The following is a 20149-nucleotide window of genomic DNA, read 5'->3' as shown; positions in this document are numbered from 1 at the left end:
GATGTGACATCTAAAATTTTTAATATCAGATAAATTAAAATTAAAATCAGATCTGAAATAGAGCGAACAACCTTGCTCTGATACCACTTGAAGGAAAAACTGCCTTTTTCCTGTGTAGGATCTTCCAGATTTCATCAAATCTGGAGCGGAATAAATTTTAAATTTTTATCCTACGCTATTTCAGATCTAATGTCTATTAGATCTAATTTTATTATCTGATATTTTAATTTCAAAATTAAATCTAAAAATATGAGAAACATAGACATACCTCAAGGGTAATCTAATTACCTTGTAGATGATCGCAGCACTGCTGAGGTTCTGATGTAGCCACGCAAGCGCCTGACCTCTACCAGTATCCACTCAGGTAGGATCTGGAACGTCTTCTCCTCGTGATTCTACGCTCCAAAAATCAGATCTAAATCTGATTAGAAAGATCTTCAAAAGTCTTCTTGAAGTTGGAGCAGCAACCTATCGAAGAAGTCCTGCAGCCTTCTGTTCCAGGCGTCACCACGCCTTGCACCTATGCTAGATGAACGTCCAACTTCTTGGACGTGAAGAGGGGAGAAAGGAGAGCAGGGAGGACGTGGAGAAGAGGGGAGGGGGCGGCAATCAATGGGTTTTTTGCACAAAACAAGTTCTGCCCCGAAACCCTAGGTGCAGGAGGGTTTATATAGACCCTGTATGCTGCGCAGTGCCACATCATTCGACCAATCAAAAAATTTCAATAAATTCTGAAAAAATTCTGATTGGTGGAGTGATGTCATCTGATCACATCAGATAAGAATCCCCATGCTCTCCTATGTTGGTGCCAACAATGGATAGGCTCAAATAAGATGGCTCCAAAGAGTCCAAGTTTATCAGGACTCTTTGGTTCTTATCCATTTGGGGCGCCCACTTAAATCCAATTGGGCTTATGCCATAATCTGATTATGACACCCAATTTGATTAGGTTTAGGCATGTGGACACTCCACAAAAATCCTCCAATAAGTCCTCTTCAGTTTAAGACCCATATGTCAACTTTTGACAGATGTCCTAAAATGAAATTGGCAGGTGCTAGAAATTAGCAGGTGTTGTCTTAAATTCATCTCATGAATTAAGACAAGCCTTTTCTGAGCTGGACAAGCTTCATTTAAACTGAGAGAAACCTTCCCAAGGTTCTCTAGATGAGCCAGATCACATTTGGCTCAGTAGAGACAGAAAAGATTACACGAGGAGAAAGTTAGGCTCAATCGAGTGCTAGCACGATTTCCTTGAACCTAATTGGATTTTATCCAAATCAATTGGGCTAGCCAATTGATGACATCCAGACCCTTACCCTTATTTGTGTGACCCAGTTAGGTTCAATTCTGTATGGTAATGAGACATGTCGTGATCTCATCATCGACATCATCGAAACTCCTTTCGATGGATCAGAACTCTTCTGATTCAGACAATTAGAATGATCGATCATCAAAATCATTCTAATTGCTCCCAAAATCCACCAATGACACCTAGCAGTATATGGTGGCAACCCATCAGAACTGAAGACGAACCTCTCGGTACAGCTACCTGTGTGATTGAGTTCCTCTATCATGAGTCCCGACTGAATTAGGGTTAAGATGAACTCGTCAAACCCAACATCAGTCATATGAATCAATCGATTGATCCGAGTCCGATGTGAAACCCCAATGGAAAACTCTTTTCTATTTCACTCTGCCATGGCCATGGGCTTAAGGACTCGATCTTTCGATTACCATAGGACTACTCTCATCTACCGAGGTTGATAGATCCCATCTTGATGCGATCTGGTTCCTACAATGAATATGTTACAGCTAACATACACCTCAGGGTTTCGGATGGCTAGGAGACCGAGTTATGGTGTAGTCAAACTATAACACACTCAAGGTGAACCGACGATGCACCTCAGGTCGAACTAGACACACAACTGCAGCATCGAGCTAGTCATCGACGAAAAGGTAGATTTCCTTATGACTGCTCGAGGTGGTCACGCTCAGTACTCTTGTTCTCAACGAATACCTGTACTCTCGCTCCGATGTCTCCACACCGTAGACTCAAGACTCATCTATCATAAGGAAGCGATCGTACACCAACCTTCCGGATCGATCACCATCCTCATGATGATCCTATGGTCAGGAGCAGTTTATGAGTTAGTTATGTAAATTCATGCCTTAAATTTTCAACTCTTGAAAATATGAATTAACATTCCCACTAACTCAAAGGATGTATCACAGACACAATGTACACAATGTGATAGAAGAATAACCCTTTTATTCATTTATAGTTAAAATTATAATTTTTTCCTTAGATTTGTATAGGAATGTGTCAGCCGATCTGGTATCTAGGGCACACATCTAACAGCAAGTTGGCACCTCTTCTACTTGATTTAGGAATAGGATCTCTTATCTATTTTAGGAGGGGTGTGGAGAAAGAGAAGAGCAATCAACCATCCAACCTAGGCGTGAGCAAGGCTTAGGCATCCCCTCTTCTTGGATGTCACCTCTCCCTGGGCATCTCTCTCCTCTTGGCATCCCCCATCTCTTTGTGGCAATGTGTGGGCTGTTCCAAGGCCTTAAGATCAGATCTCAAGGATTCTTCTCCTTCCTTTCTGAAGAAGACGTTTATCCCTCTCTTCTACAGAGTTTGACGTGACGCGAAGTAAAGGATCCGCGCATCCAAATCTCGCAAAGCATATTGATTGAGCTCCTTCAACCTTGATCTTTTTAGCTGTGAATCAAGGTGAGAATTCATAAACGTTATGAAAAATCTTAATAACTAATCTATTCTTTCCTCTTGGCATCCGATGCAATCGAACGAATGTTTTCTTCAAACTGCATCTAGACCATTTACCACCATCATTCTTATGGCTTTGCTCATTTGCTGACCTCTTTCCTGGGCCCTTATTATTCTTATTCCACCCTTGAGATTCACCAAACCTATTTCTCTTCTTCTGATTTCATTCTCTTTCGACATGAGCTTCATTAACCTCCCTTTCAATTATTAAAGCTTTATTCACTACTACTACGTTAGTAGTCAACTCATAGGATACTATTTGTTTTTCGATTTTAGTCTTCAGTACCCTTTTACATTTATGTACTCGATCTTGTTCATTCTCAATTAATCTTGGAACAAACTTGACTAGCTCCATGAACTTAGCTTCGTAGTCCACAACGGTCATATTTCTTTATTTCAACTGAATAAACTCTTACTCTTTATGTGTTCTCACACTTCGGGGAAAGAACTTGTCAAAAAATTCACCTCGAAATCTATCCTAGGTGAATTATTCCCCATCTTGTTCACATTTCTATTCCAATATCCACTACTAGTTGTATGCCTCACCTTCTAATGTTAATGAAAAAGATAATTTTGTATTTCTTACTATCATCTTCATGAATGCAACTCTTTAAATAGACTAAAATGGAATAGCTACTATGATAGATTTACAATTGTATCCAAACACATATGGAAGCTATATAATTATGCCTAATAATCAAATAAGTATGATAAATTTGACCCTGAAATCTCTATACTAATCACTACCATAATAGCCATGATATTCTGATCTTGCAATCCTTAAGAATAACCATGATATTCTAACCATAATAACCATGATATTCTGATCTTGGAATCCTTAAGGTCATGCTGACCATAGTAGTCATGATCTTAACAACTCATTATGATATTCACCATGATTCTATATTTTATTCTTAATACTCCCCCTCAAGCTGGAGCATAGATATTAATCATGCCCAGCTTGTCACAGATGTAATCAATCCTAGTCTGGGTAAGATTCTTTGTAAACAAATCAACCAGTTGATCTTCTGAGTGTATGTAACTGGTGAAAATGAGCTTTTGCTGAATCTTCTCTCTCACAAAATGACAATCAACTTCGATGTGCTTCGTCCTCCAATGAAACCTTAGATTTGATGCAATATGCATAGCTGTCTGATACCACAGCTTCATAGGAAAATCTATAAAACCAATCTCTTCTAGAAGATGTCGAATCCACATCAATTCACATGTTGTCTGTGCCATGGCCCGATATTCTGATTCTGCACTTAACCGAAATACTATATTTTGCTTCTTACGCTTCCAAGATACTAAATTTCCTCCCATAAATACACAGTAACCTATTGTAAACTTTCTATCATTTGGCGAACCTATCCAATCAGCATCAGTGAACCCTCAATCTATATACCACCATGACTCCATACACAATACCCTTTCCTGGGGTTCCTTTCAAGTACCTCACTACACGGATTAAAGCATCCCAATGTATAGTAGTGGGTGCTGACATGAACTGACTCAATACACTCACAGAAAATGCAATGTCTGGTTGAGTGATTGTGAGGTAGTTGAGTTTTCCAAGTCTTCAGTATTTCTCTGGTTCAATAAACATCTCTCCCTCATCTGCTACAAGTTTAATATTTGGATCCATAGGAGTTTCGCAAGGCTTTGCTCCAAGAAGACCGTATCTGTCAAAAGATCTAGAACATACTTTCTTTGAGAAAGAAATATACCTTTCTTCAAGTAAACTAGTTCAATCCCAAGAAAGTATTTCAGTTGTCCCAAATCTTTTATTTGAAAACTTGCCTGAAGAAATTCCTTTAGTGAAGAAATACTCTGTGCGTCGCTTCCTGTAATCACGATATCATCAACATACACAATCAACAAAATACAACCACTGTCAGTATATTTGAAAAACATAGTATGATCACATAAACTCTTCTTCATGCCAAACTCTATCACCACATCACTGAACCTGCCAAACCAAGTTCTGAAAGACTGCTTCAACCCATATAATGATTTTTTTTTTAATTTGCACACCTTACCATACTCCCTTTGAGCAACAAATCCAGGGGTTGCTCCATATACACTTCTCTCTACAAGTCACTATGAAGAAATGCATTCTTGACATCTAACTGATACAAGGGCCACAATAAGTAGTAGCTAAAGAAATAAATATGCGAATAGATGTCATCTTAGCCACAGGAGAAAGTATCAGTATAATCCACACCATAAGTCTGGGCATGTCCCTTAGCTACCAAACGAGCTTTTAATCTATCAACAGAATCATCAACCTTCATCTTCACCACATATACTCACTTACACCCAATAGTACACTTACCTGATGGGAGAAAAACTAGATCCCAAGTGCCATTAGCCTCAAGCCATTGTGTGACAATACCTCATCTAATGTCTTAGGAATAGTCATAGAATCAAGAGAGGTAACAAAGGAGTGGGTTGACTATGATAGATGGTTATAGAAAACAAAGGATGAAATAGGATGGGTACAATTGCATTTATCTTTCCTAAGAGCAATAGCTAGATCAAGATTAGAATCAAATGATGCAGAAGCCGGAAGGGATGACAGTCACTGGTGGATCTCCTAGTTGAGGACCTGCAACATCTGACTAGAGAGGTTTATCTTGACGGGTGTAAACATAAGCAATGGGAGGATGAGGTGGATCAGATGAAGCAGTAGAGGTGGGATAACTGACTATGTAGATTAAAAAGTCCTCCATATAATCCATCTCGGAAGTAGGAGTGGGACTAGCAAAGAAAGGACTTAATTCAAAGAAGGTGACATCTCGAGATGCAAGGTATTGACCTAACATAGGAGAATAATATCGGTATCCTTTTTGTGTACGAGAGTATCCAAGAAGACCACTTTAGTGATCGAAGATCCAACTTACTGACCCGAGATCTCATATCCTGTACAAAACAAGTGCAGCCAAATGTCTTTAGAGGAATGGAAAACAATGATCGAGTAGGAAACAAAATGTATAAGGTGCACAACCATTAAGAACAGAGGACGGTATGTGGTTTATAAGAAATGCAATAGTATGAACCACATCTACCCAAAAAATTTTAGGTACTCTCATTTGAAACATTAAGGCTCTAACAACTTCCATAAGATGATGGTTCTTCCTCTCAGCTATTCCATTTTGTTGTGGGGTAACAACACATGATGAAACATGGATAATGCCATTCTGTGTCATATAGGTGTTAAACTAATCAGAAAAATATTCCTTGGCATTATCACTATGAAGAATACGAACATTATAATTATACTGAGTACGAACCTCGAAACAAAAAGTAGAGAAAATATAAAACAACTCAGATCGAGATTTCATTAAATATAACCAAGTACTTCTTAAATAATCATCAACAAAAGTTACAAAATATCGAAAGCTAAACTTGGAAGTAACAGGATATGGACCCCAGACATCAGAGTGAACAAGATCAAAAGGAAACAAAGCTCATTTATTCACTTTTAGAGGATATGACACCCGATTGTGTTTAACAAACTCACATGACTCACAAGACAAACTAGTTACTGAACTTAACTCAGGACATTTTCTTCAAGACTTCTAGGGATGATGACCAAGACGAAAATGAAATTGGAATGGAGAGATGTCAGACCTGACGGTAGATGCAATACCAGATGGAATAGTAGTAGCAACCTCATCCAGTAGATACAACCCATTTGACTTGCTTCCTTAACCAAGGATCTTTCGAGTCGATAGATCCTGAAACAAACAGTAGCTAGAAAAAAAATGTAACATAGCAATTTAAGACTTTAGTGATTTGGCTAACAGACATCAAGTTAAAAAAAAAAAAATTTAGGAAGATATAATACAGAAGACAAGGATAGCGAAAAGGTAATAGATGTATCTCCACTACCTAAGACTTTGATAATGGATCCATCTGCTAGTGTTATATTAAAGCACTCATCAGACGGTTTATAATGGGATAAGATACCTTGATCACCTGTCATGTGGTCAGTGGCACCTAAGTCAATGACCCAGTATCGGGATGAGGATGAAAGGTAGGCGATGGGGTTACCTGTCTTGATTAAAGTAGCTTTAGAGGAAGATGCTGACTGTTGAGACTATTGAAACTGGGTGTACCTGGCAAACTCCTCATCAGACATGACTACGGTGTGACCCTCGAGGTTATGAGTAACTGAATTAATTGGATGTGATACAATATGAGCAAATCTGGATGCCTGATATTGAGATTGCATCTGCTGTGCCGTGCAGGTTTAGGACTAATCAAGATCCCCATAAAGAACCTCTTTCTAAGATCCAAAAACCCTAATAGAGGGAAAAAATACGAGTAGAGAGAAGATAGAGAGAGTAAAGAGAGAGAAAAGGGATAAGGTAAGGAAGAGGGAGAAAATAGAGAAGAGGGTTTTTTTTCCTTTTCTTTTTTCCCTTTTCCTTTTTCTTTTTCTTTTCTTTCTTTCTTTCTTCTGCTTCATTGGGTGAAACAGGAGATTCCGTTTGAATCCCTTCTCCCCCTAGCCGGATCTTATCGAAAGATGATGGCCAAAGGTGCGGCTCACGGTGGCGCAGCTGTCGGTCCCTAGTCTAACAATCATCAAAACGAACGGTGCTAGAATCAAGAAAAACATGGGAGAAAAAAACAGAGAATCTAAAGTATGATTTTTCCCAACAAAAATCAGCAATAATCAATTGAAATCCAAGCTTATAAACCAAAAGGAATTGGAAGGAAGGTTGGTTGAGAGAGATCTTACCTTGTCCCTAGTGGTATTTGGGCCACGATTTCACCAAGCACGATGATGATTGGCTGGGAATGAGAAAGGGAAAAGAGGGAAAAATACAGAGAGGGAGAGGGATCTCGATAGTCGATAGTCGTGGAAGGGAGAAGATTTCATCTTATAAAGGGAAGCCTTAGATTTGGGCTCCAATCAAATCCTTTTTGGAGAAGAAGAAGACTCTAATCCGGAGTCTTCTTCCTCCCTTTCCTTCTTTGGGTTTTTTTGGTGCTTTAAAAGTCATGCAGCCCCTTCTAGGCCACAATTTCCAACTGGGCTAGGTCAAGTGGACCAAGCCCATGTAACTCGGGCTAGGCTATTACACCAGTACTTCTATTTTTCTTGCTTTCTCCACCTCCTTTTCAAACTGCTCCCTCACAGTAGGTGGGGCATATTGCATTTGCGCATGTGAAGGACCCGCCACATCCTTATGATATGGCTTCAAGAAACTAACATGGAAAGTTGGGTGCATCTTCAGCCTCTCTAGCAATTGTGGCCTCTTTGGATGTAAAATGTCAATGATTCCACACAAGAGTCAAATAAATTAAAAAATAAAATGTGAAAACATCATGTTTACAGTGTATAAAGTCAATTTTCTGTTTTTGATGGGCATTATGACATTCTGAATGTTTACGAGGCTTGAGGTTAAACACCAGAACTCTATGCTTTAAAAAAATGATTCCTCTCAATTATTTTGGAGCCTAATGTCATAATGCTTCCAAACAATCTTAAAACTTGAGAAAACTAAATTTAAACTGTAGAAATTGCTTCCTGAAATCCCAAGAACTTTCCATCAAAAAGCCCAAAGCACTGAAGCAATGAAAAACATTAGCATACACAGCCCTTTCACACAATAAATTTAGCCTAGTAAGTACATTTTATTCCATACTCTAAAACTTATTCTAATTCTAATCAGCTCTGACCAAAAGTGAACTATTTCAGTTTTGGTTTCAGAGTTTTAGGTGAAGCATTGAACATGGTGGGACAAGGAAGAGGATTACCTCTGCGCAGATTTTACCCACAGTTGAAATAGTTTCAACAGGGTATAATCCTCGAAGAGTTTCGGCACCCAGGAGAATAGCATCACTTCCTAAAAACAATCAAGAGTGCGAATATCAAAAATTTATAAGCGCTACATGTAACAGGATCTTCAATCACCAAGCATATATACATGCAGAGAAACTACAAAAAGAGAGAGAGAGAGAGAGAGAGAGAGAGAGAGAAGAGAGAGAACCCATTTAGTTGAATCTTATAAATGGAAACTACTCCAGAAAATAACATCAGAAAGTACCATCAAGTACTGCATTAGCCACATCAGTTGCCTCTGCACGAGTTGGCCTTAGGTTGTCAGTCATGCTGTCTACCACACGTGTAACAACTGCTGGCTTCCCAGCCATGTTACACTTGTATACAGCAGCCTTTTGAAATAAGAAAACCTATAAGCACCACTAGAGGATTAGATTACAAAGTGAACGGATTAATAAAAATAAATTGGTAGAATATATGACATAAAGGATAAGTGACATATCCGCATGTAAAAAGACTACCTTAATTGAATTGAAAAAATCTCATAGTGTTTCCATCTTGCATATAAGCTTCTTTTCTTATTATCATAACATAGTGATGGACACAATTATTCTTAGAGATTTTTAATAATTAATGAGTTGTCACAATTGCTACCATAGTTTCATGACATAGATATTTATGCACATGTGCATGTCTTGTGCATATCTATAAGCAATGCTACACATGCATATGAATGATAAGCAATTGGTGGCAATTCCCACATGCACACCTGAAAGATGAATCAGTACCGTTGGAACACCAAAAGCTTGACAGCTTTAATTAGGGTCATAAATGATCCAAGATAACCCAATGATTCATCCTGATATTTAGTTAATCACTATCTTGGTTTACATACTATTGGAGGGTTTAGGTACAAATAATTACCAATTCAGGCTTAATGTCCTACACAACAGACTTGATCTACTTTCAGGTGAAGTTAGTATTTAGCTAGACCCAAAGCTGATAACCATGATGAACGACTGCATTGAAAAGCTGTACAATAACATGCAAATATATCCTAAAAGGGAGGTCCTTATTGGGTTAGATCCTCATTTTTTAATGGATTCAGGTAGGTTCCTGCATGGATCTGACTCAAATCTGAACACCTGTAACCATGCCCATTTATTTCCATATCCAGATATTCAAAAAATGTAAGGTCCGTTTAACTCAATCAACTCTACTATTTAATATTAATTTAGCAAAAGAATCATCGATAACCTCTTCCCAGCAACTTAAACTAGCCATACAATTGATTTACTTATGCATTACATCTGTCATTCCCCACTGTTTTCTTGAGCAAAAAAAAAGCAGGAATGAATACCATTAAAATGGTTAAATAAATAGGCTCCCCAAATATCTATAAGTGCCAACCATGCTAAGCATGTTCCCTTACCTTTTCAGGCGGGAGATCAATTCCCAAATTTCCACGTGAAATAATTACACCATCTGCCTCTTGTAGAATCTCATCAAAATGGGTTAAGCCCTGGAAAATAGTGGAGCAAATGTGGTGCCTAACTTGAAAATTTATACTAAGTGAAAAGACAAATGAACAGGAGTTAGTTACTCAAGCAATAAACTTTCTGTAACTTGCCTCTGTGTTTTCAATTTTTGCAAAAATCAGAGTCTGATGAAGATCACCTAGCTTTGAGAGGAACTCACGTGCCTGCATTTCAGAACGAAAACCATTGTTCTCTAGAACATTCACTTAATAACAAAGCAAATTCTTTAGAATAGAACTGAACCAACAAAATTATAAGAATAGAAAAAGAAATTAGCACTACACCCCTAAAAGCACAAAAAGGACAAGAAAGACAAAGCATATCAAAATCAACATGGATTGGCCTTACATGTCGAACATCCTCTGCATGCCTTGTGTGAGATAATGAAAGGAAGTCAATATTGTTTCGAAATCCCCATTTACTGATAACCTGAAATAGGAACATGCCACATGGAGTGACAAGCATGTATTAATTGTTTGAGACCAAACAAACATGGAGACACACACCAAAAAAAAAAAAGAAAAACACACACACTCTCTCTCTAGGGAAGCCAGTTTTGCAGCAAATACAGCACAAGTTTACTTATTAGTAGCAGCTCAGCAAGCTCAGTATAACCAAAAGAACAGAATAAGCACATCTCAGGTATGAAAAGCAACAATCTTCAAGCAATTCTAAAAATTAATGATTCTGCTTTTACATGGTTACAAGAAGTTGTGGCTGATCAAACAAGATCATAACATGAATCAGACATGGTGAACCGGCAATGATTCTAGAGACTAGAGTAATACCAATACGATGCATTTTGCCTCAAAATGCACAACTAAGTTAGCTACAACATCAAAGAAAACAGAAATTTCATCTATATCAACAAAAAACAGGTGTAAGTCAATTTTTGCCAAGATTTGACCAGAACATTTAACTAATTTCAATCATGGATGAATGAAAAATTATTAAAATACAGAAAATCAAAAAAGCAAGAAATACAACTTAAAAAAAAAAAAAAAAAGAAAACTAGTTAAAGAAGCATATAAGCCACCATTTTAGAGCAAAGTACATCCTTTCCATGCTAGGATTGTGTTTTGAGTCATATACCTTAAAGAAGTACAATAGTTCATTATTAAATAAGAAACAACATAAACAGAAAATGGAAATAATAAACCTGTATATGGATCACAAGCCAAAAAGCAGGTTAGACATCATCTTGCCTTTCTTTGGTTTTTTTAATTCACCAAAAGAGTATACTCATGTCAAGACAACATATATTATCCTCATCAACCAGACATTTCTAACAAGAAGCTACAACTCAGAATTATGAGCTTGATAGGGATCACCGTACACGCACTGATAGAGCCCGCAATGATACGATTTCATACAGACGACGGACTCCGTGGATTGTTCAGGACATGATGCGACTACAGATGACCTCACACGTGGAGTAGGATCCATAGATGTATCAAGTTCATCTTCGTATTCTAGATCCTCTTATCTGCAGCCATAGCCACCTATGATCCTTACGGATATAGATATGGATATGGTGCATCAGAGACATCTTCTAGTGGCTACTATTCTATGCAGCCGGGAGCATCTTATGGATCGAAATTTGCTATCGATATATTTGGACGGACCCCTTCACAACCATGCTATCAATCTGAGGATACCGCTCAGAGTTAGGACCTCAGTGAGAGTTCGAGGGTGAGTTATGATCTAGCATGCCTACATTATGGAATGAGTGCAAAGGATTATAATGCTGTGGCTAGAGGGGTGGACTGATATTTTTCCTGAATATATAAATGATCCTACTATTTATGAACATCGACGGTCAACCAGATTCTTATGATCGGTACATATTTAGTATTTTTAGATTTTTTAAATTGATTTAAGTATTTTAGGATCTAACGATATCTGATCTATGTATTGATTATTTAGGATGCTAAATAATATTATGTCCCACGTAAATTCGTATCACATGCGATTAACACTGTATCAAAGTGATACAAACATGAATTAATATCACTAAATAACAATTTGAACTTCAAAATATTCAATAATCACTAAAAATTTTATTGAATACCCCTTTCTAAAAAAAAAACCCAAAAACAATCAGCACGCCTGGCCGTACTACATGTCGATACAGTTTGGTACCGGTATCAAACCGTATCGGCCAGCGATCGGTATGGCCAGTGGTACTGATACCAAAAATCTTGATAAAACCTATCAAGTATCATGCTTAGTAGACAAACTTCCACCCTCTTGATCTCAATTTGTCCGTGACCTTAGAAGATCCCAATTTTCTCTCTCTTAGGTCTATTCTTCAATCCATTAGGATAGAGGATCAATTAAGACTTAAAAAAATTCAAGAAACTCAAAAAAACCAACTTAAAGCCAAGGTCAATCTTATTAAATCTTAAAACCCAAGTTTGAATATTAAGGGTCAAAAACTATAAAGGGCAAAACCCAAATTTCAAAGCTAAAGGCAAACATTTTAAAGAAAAGGATAAACCCAGGCATCAAAAAGCCTAAACCTAACAATCAAGTCCAAAAACCTAAAGAACAAGGTGGCGAGGGGTTCTGCTTCATCTGTGTTCAAGACAATCATCTCGCACCTCAATGTTTCTACAGAAAAAAGCATAAAGTTGTGTACAAAAAGAAGAATGTGAAACCTAGACCACAGATTAACATGGTCGAAGGAGAACCATCATCCTTAGGTCGGTTTCCTTTACTCCTGGCAATTTAATCAATTTAGATTCAAAATGATGGCTAGATACCGGAGCCAACATGCATGTCTATATTGATAGATCTTAGTTTCCCTCGTACCAAAGATCAAGTGGAGGAAGTGTGACCATAAGTGATGGGATAGCTATCAAAATACTAGGAAAAGAAATAGTTAACCTGAAGTTTACTTCAAAAAAGACATTAACTCAAGATTTTCAGAACCGTCCCGAATCGAACGGTTCAAAACATGCCAAATTGGACCGACGAGGAATCGAGATGATTCCGACATGAAAAGCGGTATGTGCCAAGGGAGAAGAAGAGAAGAAGAGAGGAAGAGAAAGAGGAGAGGAAGAGAGAGGAGGATAACGTCGGAGGCTAGCGGTGGACCGCTACGGCCATCGGAGAGCACGAAAGCCTCCACAGCTCGATTCATCCGATAAGGCTGTTAAATAAGAGAGAGGGGGGAGCGACTTACCAAAGGGAAGACGGGACGATGGAGGGACTGTCAGAGATTTTCGGACAGCCATCGTGGCCAGCGGATAGTGAAAATCGTGCGGATGGAGTCGTGGCCACAGAACAAGAGCAAGAACCCTTGTTCACACGTCGATCCTTTTTTAAAATGAAGATGAATAGTGAAGCCGGCATGGTATTCCGTATCAGTCCGAATCGGTCGATATACCCCGTACCGTACCATAGCAATGGAGAACCAGTTTCGTTCATGCCGAATTTTCAAAAAATAGTCTGAACCGGACCAAACTGATTAGTTCAATATGCTATTGTCCCGAACCGCCCGACATCGAGCGGTTTACGATTCGGAGCCGGTTCGATCCGATTCGATCTGATTTCTTTCTCTTTTTTGTATTGTTGGATGGAATTTTTTGATTTTTTTATATCCGATACAGTACAGTATGGTATGGTACAGTACCATATCGATCAACAATCGGTACAGGTTTCGATATCGAGTTTGCAAACCTTGGAAGCCGACAAACCATTTGCCGGCTTCACTTTTTAAGAGATTTTTTTTAAAAAATTTAAAATAATGAAGTCGGCAATTGGCCAATTGCCGACTTCATTTTTTTGAATTTTTTTTAAAACAAGCAAAAATAGTGAAGCTGACAAATGATTTGCTGGCTTCACTTAAGTTATAATTTTTAAAAAAAAAACTCGTGAAACAAGGGCGTCGCGCCTGTTTCACATCTGCAGCACCGCACGCATGGACTACGCCGTCCGACTACCACAACGGCCAGCCGAAGGCCATCCGATGGCCCCACCGACTCATTCCCCTCCCTCATTTTCTTTCTTCCCCCTCTCTATTTCTCTCTCTTCCTCTTTTGGTTCCCTTCCGTTCCTTGTGTCGATTCGTGCCAGTCCAATATGGTTCAGATCTGTAACGATCCATACCATTGGTTGATTGACTGGCACTGGCTCCAATACCAAGTCCGCAAATCTTGCATTAACACCTCGAAATGTGCCTAAAGAAGTTGAAAACCAACTTCTACTAACGTCCTGAAAACCAACTTGGAAAAAGGATTAAAATCCTAAGATCTGATCGAGATGAATATACTTCAAATGAATTGATCCTATTTTATGAAGAAAATGCGATAATTCATGAAGTCGCTACTCTCTATTCACCTTAATCAAATGATGTGGTTGCACGAAAGAATCAAACCTTACTGGATATGGTCAATGTCATGATTATAAGTCTGATGTATCTCAGAACTTGTGAGGGGAGACTCTTTTATCAACCTACTAAATCCTAAATAGAGTTCCATCTAAGGACAGAGAGATAACATCCTATGAACTTTAGAAAGGATATTCACCTAAGCTTAGTTACTTCCAAGTTTGGGGTTGCTTGGTTAAAGTTGGAATTCCTAAACCAAAGAGAATTAAAATAGGACCTCAAACTATTGATGTTGTTTTTGTTGGCTACTCTCTTGATAGTAAGTAGTAACACCTATAGATTCTTATTATTAATTTTGAAATCCCTACAATATCAAATATCATCATTGAATCTAAAGATGCAACATTTTTTGAAATATCTTTCCATTTAAAAATCAAATTTCTAGATCAACCATTGATCATCCTAGGGATGGCAATGGGTAAGGTACCCACAAAATTTGCCCTACCCATATCCGAACCTGTTTAAAATCTAACTATCCGAATCTGTCCCAAAATCGATTAAGAAATCAACCATAAATCCCAAACCCATCCCATTTAAAATTGGTATACCTGTCGGGTACCCGAACCCTCCTAATAAATCAAAAATTTTGCTGCCAAAATAGAATCCTTTGATCAAAATTTCCCAAATGCTGCAAAATATCATGCTTCTACCAAGATCAAGCTCTCAAAACCTTAAAAGACCAACTCCCACCGCCACAACTCCCACAAAATACCCCTCCAATCTCCCTCAGATACTCTCCTTTCCTATAGATCTCTAAAGACAAAAAAGAAACGAAAAGAAAAAAAGCGAAAAGAAAAAAAAATGATCAATCTACGTGGGAAAAGGTCTTATCTTTCAATTTTTCCCGCTTTTCCTTATGTTCCTTGATTTTTCCTTGGAAAACAAGAAGGGAAGAGAAAAAAATTCAGCCATCCATATAGGAAAGGTCTTACCTCTAGATTTTCCACCTTTTCTTTTTTTTTCCTTGATATTTTCTTTGTTTTCCCTGGGTTTCCCTCTATTTTTTTCCATCCCCAGGAGTCTTAATCATGTGGGAGGCTTGGAGCGGCCAATAGAGAAGCTTAGATGTTGGCTAGGAGCTAGGGTTTATGTTTATATCTAAACAAGTTTAGATAGCAGATACCTGAGAGATAAATCCCAAACCCATCCCAAATCCCAAGGGGTTTTAGTTTTAAATCCCAAACCCATCCCAAACCCTAATAGGATACGCTAAACAGGTCCTCTTAGGATTTAGGACGGGTCAGGTACCCGAAAAAACCCACCCGAGTGCCATCCCTAGATCATCCATTGTCTTCAGATTTACCATCATCATTATTTGTTCCTCCTTCAATAGAATTAACTCCTAAAATTGAGATTCGAAGAGAGCTAGAGTTGAAAAATACTTTGATGAAGACTTCTTTACTTTCTTGATAAAAGATACTCCTACCTCTTACCAAAAAGTCGTGAGCTCTCCTCATGCTCCATGCTAGAAGAAGGCAATAAACAGTGAAATCGAATCCATTATTGGAAACAACTCTTGGATTCTCACTGATTTAAATACCTTCTGAAAACAAACCTAGAGTACAAGTGGATCTTCAAAAAGAAGACTAATGGTACTGTAATACCCCAAACCCATCAATCTAGAAACTACACAAATCCTAAAGCATTAAAAGAAAAATAATAAAATAATAAAAAATAAAAATAAGGCCAGCACGTGCTTTGCAAGTCCTGGGGCGCTGGGCGTGAAAGGAACTCCTGAAGGAGTTCTTCTTCCATCGAATGTCCTAATCCCAGAGCACATGCTGGGGTACTGGGCGTGAAAGGAACTCTGGAAGGAGTTCTTCTGTCGAATGTCCTAATCCCACTCAAAAATCCTGTTGAAATTAAACTCAAATTCCTTCCCATAAAACTCTATTTAAAGGCCCAATACCTTGCTTCTTCCATACCGGAAAATCACCAAAGATTCGGCACCCATTTCCTTGGTTTTCTTCTTGACATACCTTCAGATTAATCTTATTTTGGCTGCCCCAAATCGGAGCAATTTCCGTCGAAGACCAAGTAAATCCTTCTAAGCATCTTCTCCTCAATTTTCTATAGGTTCTAAGCTCGAATTTTAGCCTAGATTGCTGCCAGAAATTCTGTGAAAATTTTTGTTTATCAAATCCCCTATTTTTCATGTTTCTTCTCGATTTTTCGTCACCTTTTTGGCTGCCGTTGGTCATTGGACCAGGCCTGCTGTGTCGCCGTGGCCCCAGTCACCATCGGCCATAGCCTACTATGGCCGGTGGGAGTTTTTCTATCCAGAGAAAGAACGAGGGGGACATGAGTCCCCTGTTCTATTAAAGAAAATGAAGAAGGAAAAAAATAGAAAAAAAAAGAAGGAAAAAGAAAAGAAAAAAAGAAAAAGAAAGAAAAAAAAAAGAAAAGAAAGAGAGAGTTTCTCTCTTCTCTCTCTCCCTGCTCTAAATTTGAATTCCACATCTCTAGATGTTTCGCTCTCTACTTCTCTCTAGAATTCTCTCTAAAATTATCTCTACTGAATTTTCTCTCTTGATGGATTTCTCTCTAGAAGTCACCTCTCTAAGATTAGCTTGTGAAAAGATGTTTTTTAATGATTCTAATCCAATCCCAGCAAAGAGAGTCCTGATCCGTGGTTGTCAGATAGCGTGCCAACACCTACCTTGACTAGACTGAGTATCTCTAGATTTGATCATTGATCCATGATTTTTATTGGACCATCTATACACTAATTCGATCATGACTTAAATCATCTTGATTCGATCGATCGGATTATCGAATAGTACGCCTAATTAGCCTTGTTCCATCTTGTCGATTTTTTTCCTCTGATATTCTCTCTCTATATGATTGATAAACTGATCCATTTCTTTGAGTCTGAATTGATTCCGATGGGGGCCTTTGATTTAGAAATTTTATTTTGATTAACATAAGGATATAATTGTGAATAATATGTTCTAAAGGATGCTTTCAGAATTTGATTGAATCTATCCGTTTAGTGTTCTACAAAGATAAGTAATGAATCATCATCTCGAGATATTTCATAATTTATTTTGAAAGCAAATAATCAATCTTTAAATTATGCATGATTTATGAAATTGTATTTTGAACGAAAAAGGATTTTTGAAATATTATGGCCTATTGATTTATTAATGAATATGCATATGTTCAATGGAATTATGATATTTATATGTTATGTTGCAAAAGTACTTTGATATGGATTGGATTTGTGCTCTCAACCTAACTATGTTTCAATGGACCCCGCCAGTGAAGATTATACATTAGTACTCAGTGGATCCTGCTAATGGAGATTATACGTTAGTACTAAGTGGATCCCGCCAACGGGGTTATACGTTGGTATTCAATGGACCCTGTCAGTGCAAGCTTATGTGCTGGTATTTAGTGGATCCTACCAGTGGGGGTTGTGCGCTAGTGTTCAGTGAACTCTGCCAATAGAGGTTAAATATTGGTCATAATCAAAGACTGTTAAGTTATATATTTTTTTGATTGAAATTGGATTTATGATTACACATGCACATAAATATTAAAAATAATTGACTTATTTAAGCATGAAATATGTTCTTATATTTATTCATGACATTATTTTTGAATATTATAAAATATCTGAAATATCTAGTTGAAACATTTATTACTTACTAGGCTGTCAAGCTCATTATCTCTCTTTTATTTTTTTCAGATTCAAATAATTAATTACGAGCATGAGCATTAATTTTGGAAGAGAGCTTCTATAGGTGAGATTTGGCACTATCAACTTCAATGAACTTAGATCTTTTTTTTGTGTTATTTTTAATGAAACTTTATTTGGTGTAAGATATTTAAATTTGGACACCATTTGATTTGGTTAATAAATTTAAATCTTTTACCTTTTGCCACTCGCTAGCCTATAGGGAACATTTCAGTGGAAGAAAAACTGCAGCAAAAGTACTGCAGAGTGGATTTTACTGGCCAACACTGTTTAAAGATGCACATGAATTCGGTCGTAATTGCCTATGCTGTCAACAAATAGGAAACATTTCACGAAAAGATATGATGTTCATGTCCCCTATTCTCGTAGTAGAAATTTTTGATGTTTGGAGGATTTAATTCATGGGACCCTTTCCTTCCTCGTTCGGATTCAAGTACATTCTGGTCGCAGTGGACTACATGTCAAAATGGGTAGAGGCCATGGCAATCCAAACCAATGATCACAAAGTCATGATCAAGTTCATTCAGCATAACATCTTTAGTCGGTTCGGGTGCCCAAGAGCCATAATTAGCGATGGGGGTGTACACTTCACAAATAAGCACTTCAAAACATTAATGAAAAAATATGGGATAACCTATAAAGTTGCCACACCCTATCACCCTCAAACAAGTAGCCAAGTAGAGGTCTCTAATAGGGAGATCAAGCAAATTTTTGAGAAGACGGTTAGGCCCGATAGAAAGGACTGATCAGCATGCTTAGATGATGCATTATAGGCCTACCGCACTACATTTAAAACCCCAATAAGGATGTCTCCTTACCGGCTTGTATTCAGAAAAGCTTGTCATCTGTTGGTCGAATTGGACCACCATGCATTTTGGGCCATACAGCAATTTAACTTTGACATGAAAAATGCAGGTTCCAATAGGAGACTTCAGCTGAATGAACTAGAAAAGCTCGTAATGAAGCGTATGAGAATGCTAAAATTTACAAGGCTTAAACTAAAGCATACCAGACAAATTCATGCACGAAAATGTTCGAGCCAATCAAAGTGTGGCTCTTCAATTCTAGATTGCATCTTTTCCCTAGAAAACTTCGCTCATGCTGGGATGGATCCTTCATCATGACCTAGGTATTTCTCAATGGAATCGTAGAACTCAGAGATCCGAAATAAGGGAACACTTTTAAGGTGAACGGCCAGTGACTGAAGCCCTGTATGGAGGGGATCAATGACGGGGAACAAATTGAATCTGTGTATCTGGTAGATCCGATCTATGAACCACCTTGAAAATCAGCATAGTCTGACTGAAGGCTTTAAACTTAATGCTTATTGGGAGGCAACCCAGTGTATGCATGTCTTTTCGATTACCCAGTTCTTTTTACTTTGTAGAAGCTTACTAAGGATGACTAGCCAAGTTGGGGGGAGTACATTATCGACATCCTTCAAGGACAGATGGAGTAAAATGAAGGACCTTTCTATAACAGCAAGCACATCCAATTCAGGTGGTATCCCTCTTTGTTGCATTTTATTGTAGTTTGTCTCTTTTTCCATTGAGGACAATGGAACTTAAGTTGGAGGGGAGAATAATTAACTAAGTCCTCAAGTATGGTCAGAAATAATTAGCTTTGTATATCCAAATTTTGTCTCGATTTGAAGTTAATTAAGCATCCTAATCAATGAGTGATTAACGGTCTAGATAATTTTAGAGACACTGAGGGGCAAATTATTAAGAAAATCCAATGAATGGTGGTGTTTAGATCAGACCAAATTTTGGAGTAATTTCAAAACCCTCTTCCTACCTATCTCAATGAAGAATCTGCTTCACAAGGGTATGGAGGGAAAGGTCGAGGTATGCAAAAGTCCTCAGAATCCTCAAAAAAAAGGATTTAGTATGCCCTTACCGAATAACCGGACCCCTTCGCCTAAGTAAGC

General features: G+C 38.0%; 1 protein-coding gene across 2 annotated transcripts in view; it reads right to left on the bottom strand.

The window, feature by feature from the left end:
* The window catches only part of LOC105034683 (pyruvate kinase 1, cytosolic), a 158045-nt gene that overhangs the window by 75963 nt on the left and 61933 nt on the right, over window positions 1–20149 (bottom strand). For both annotated transcript variants that reach the window (XM_029261699.2, XM_010909921.4), the window contains exons 7-11: window positions 10475–10555; window positions 10219–10290; window positions 10021–10110; window positions 8854–8998; window positions 8564–8652 (exon numbers count right to left, since the gene is read on the bottom strand). In XM_029261699.2, coding sequence (XP_029117532.1) covers window positions 8564–8652; window positions 8854–8998; window positions 10021–10110; window positions 10219–10290; window positions 10475–10555 — 477 coding nt within the window. The remainder of the gene's footprint in view (window positions 1–8563; window positions 8653–8853; window positions 8999–10020; window positions 10111–10218; window positions 10291–10474; window positions 10556–20149) is intronic.

This window comes from Elaeis guineensis, unplaced genomic scaffold (genome assembly GCF_000442705.2).
Source record: "Elaeis guineensis isolate ETL-2024a unplaced genomic scaffold, EG11 Super_Scaffold_1000045, whole genome shotgun sequence".
In the NCBI taxonomy this organism is placed as follows: domain Eukaryota; kingdom Viridiplantae; phylum Streptophyta; class Magnoliopsida; order Arecales; family Arecaceae; genus Elaeis; species Elaeis guineensis.
This window is presented reverse-complemented; position numbering and strand designations above follow the sequence as displayed.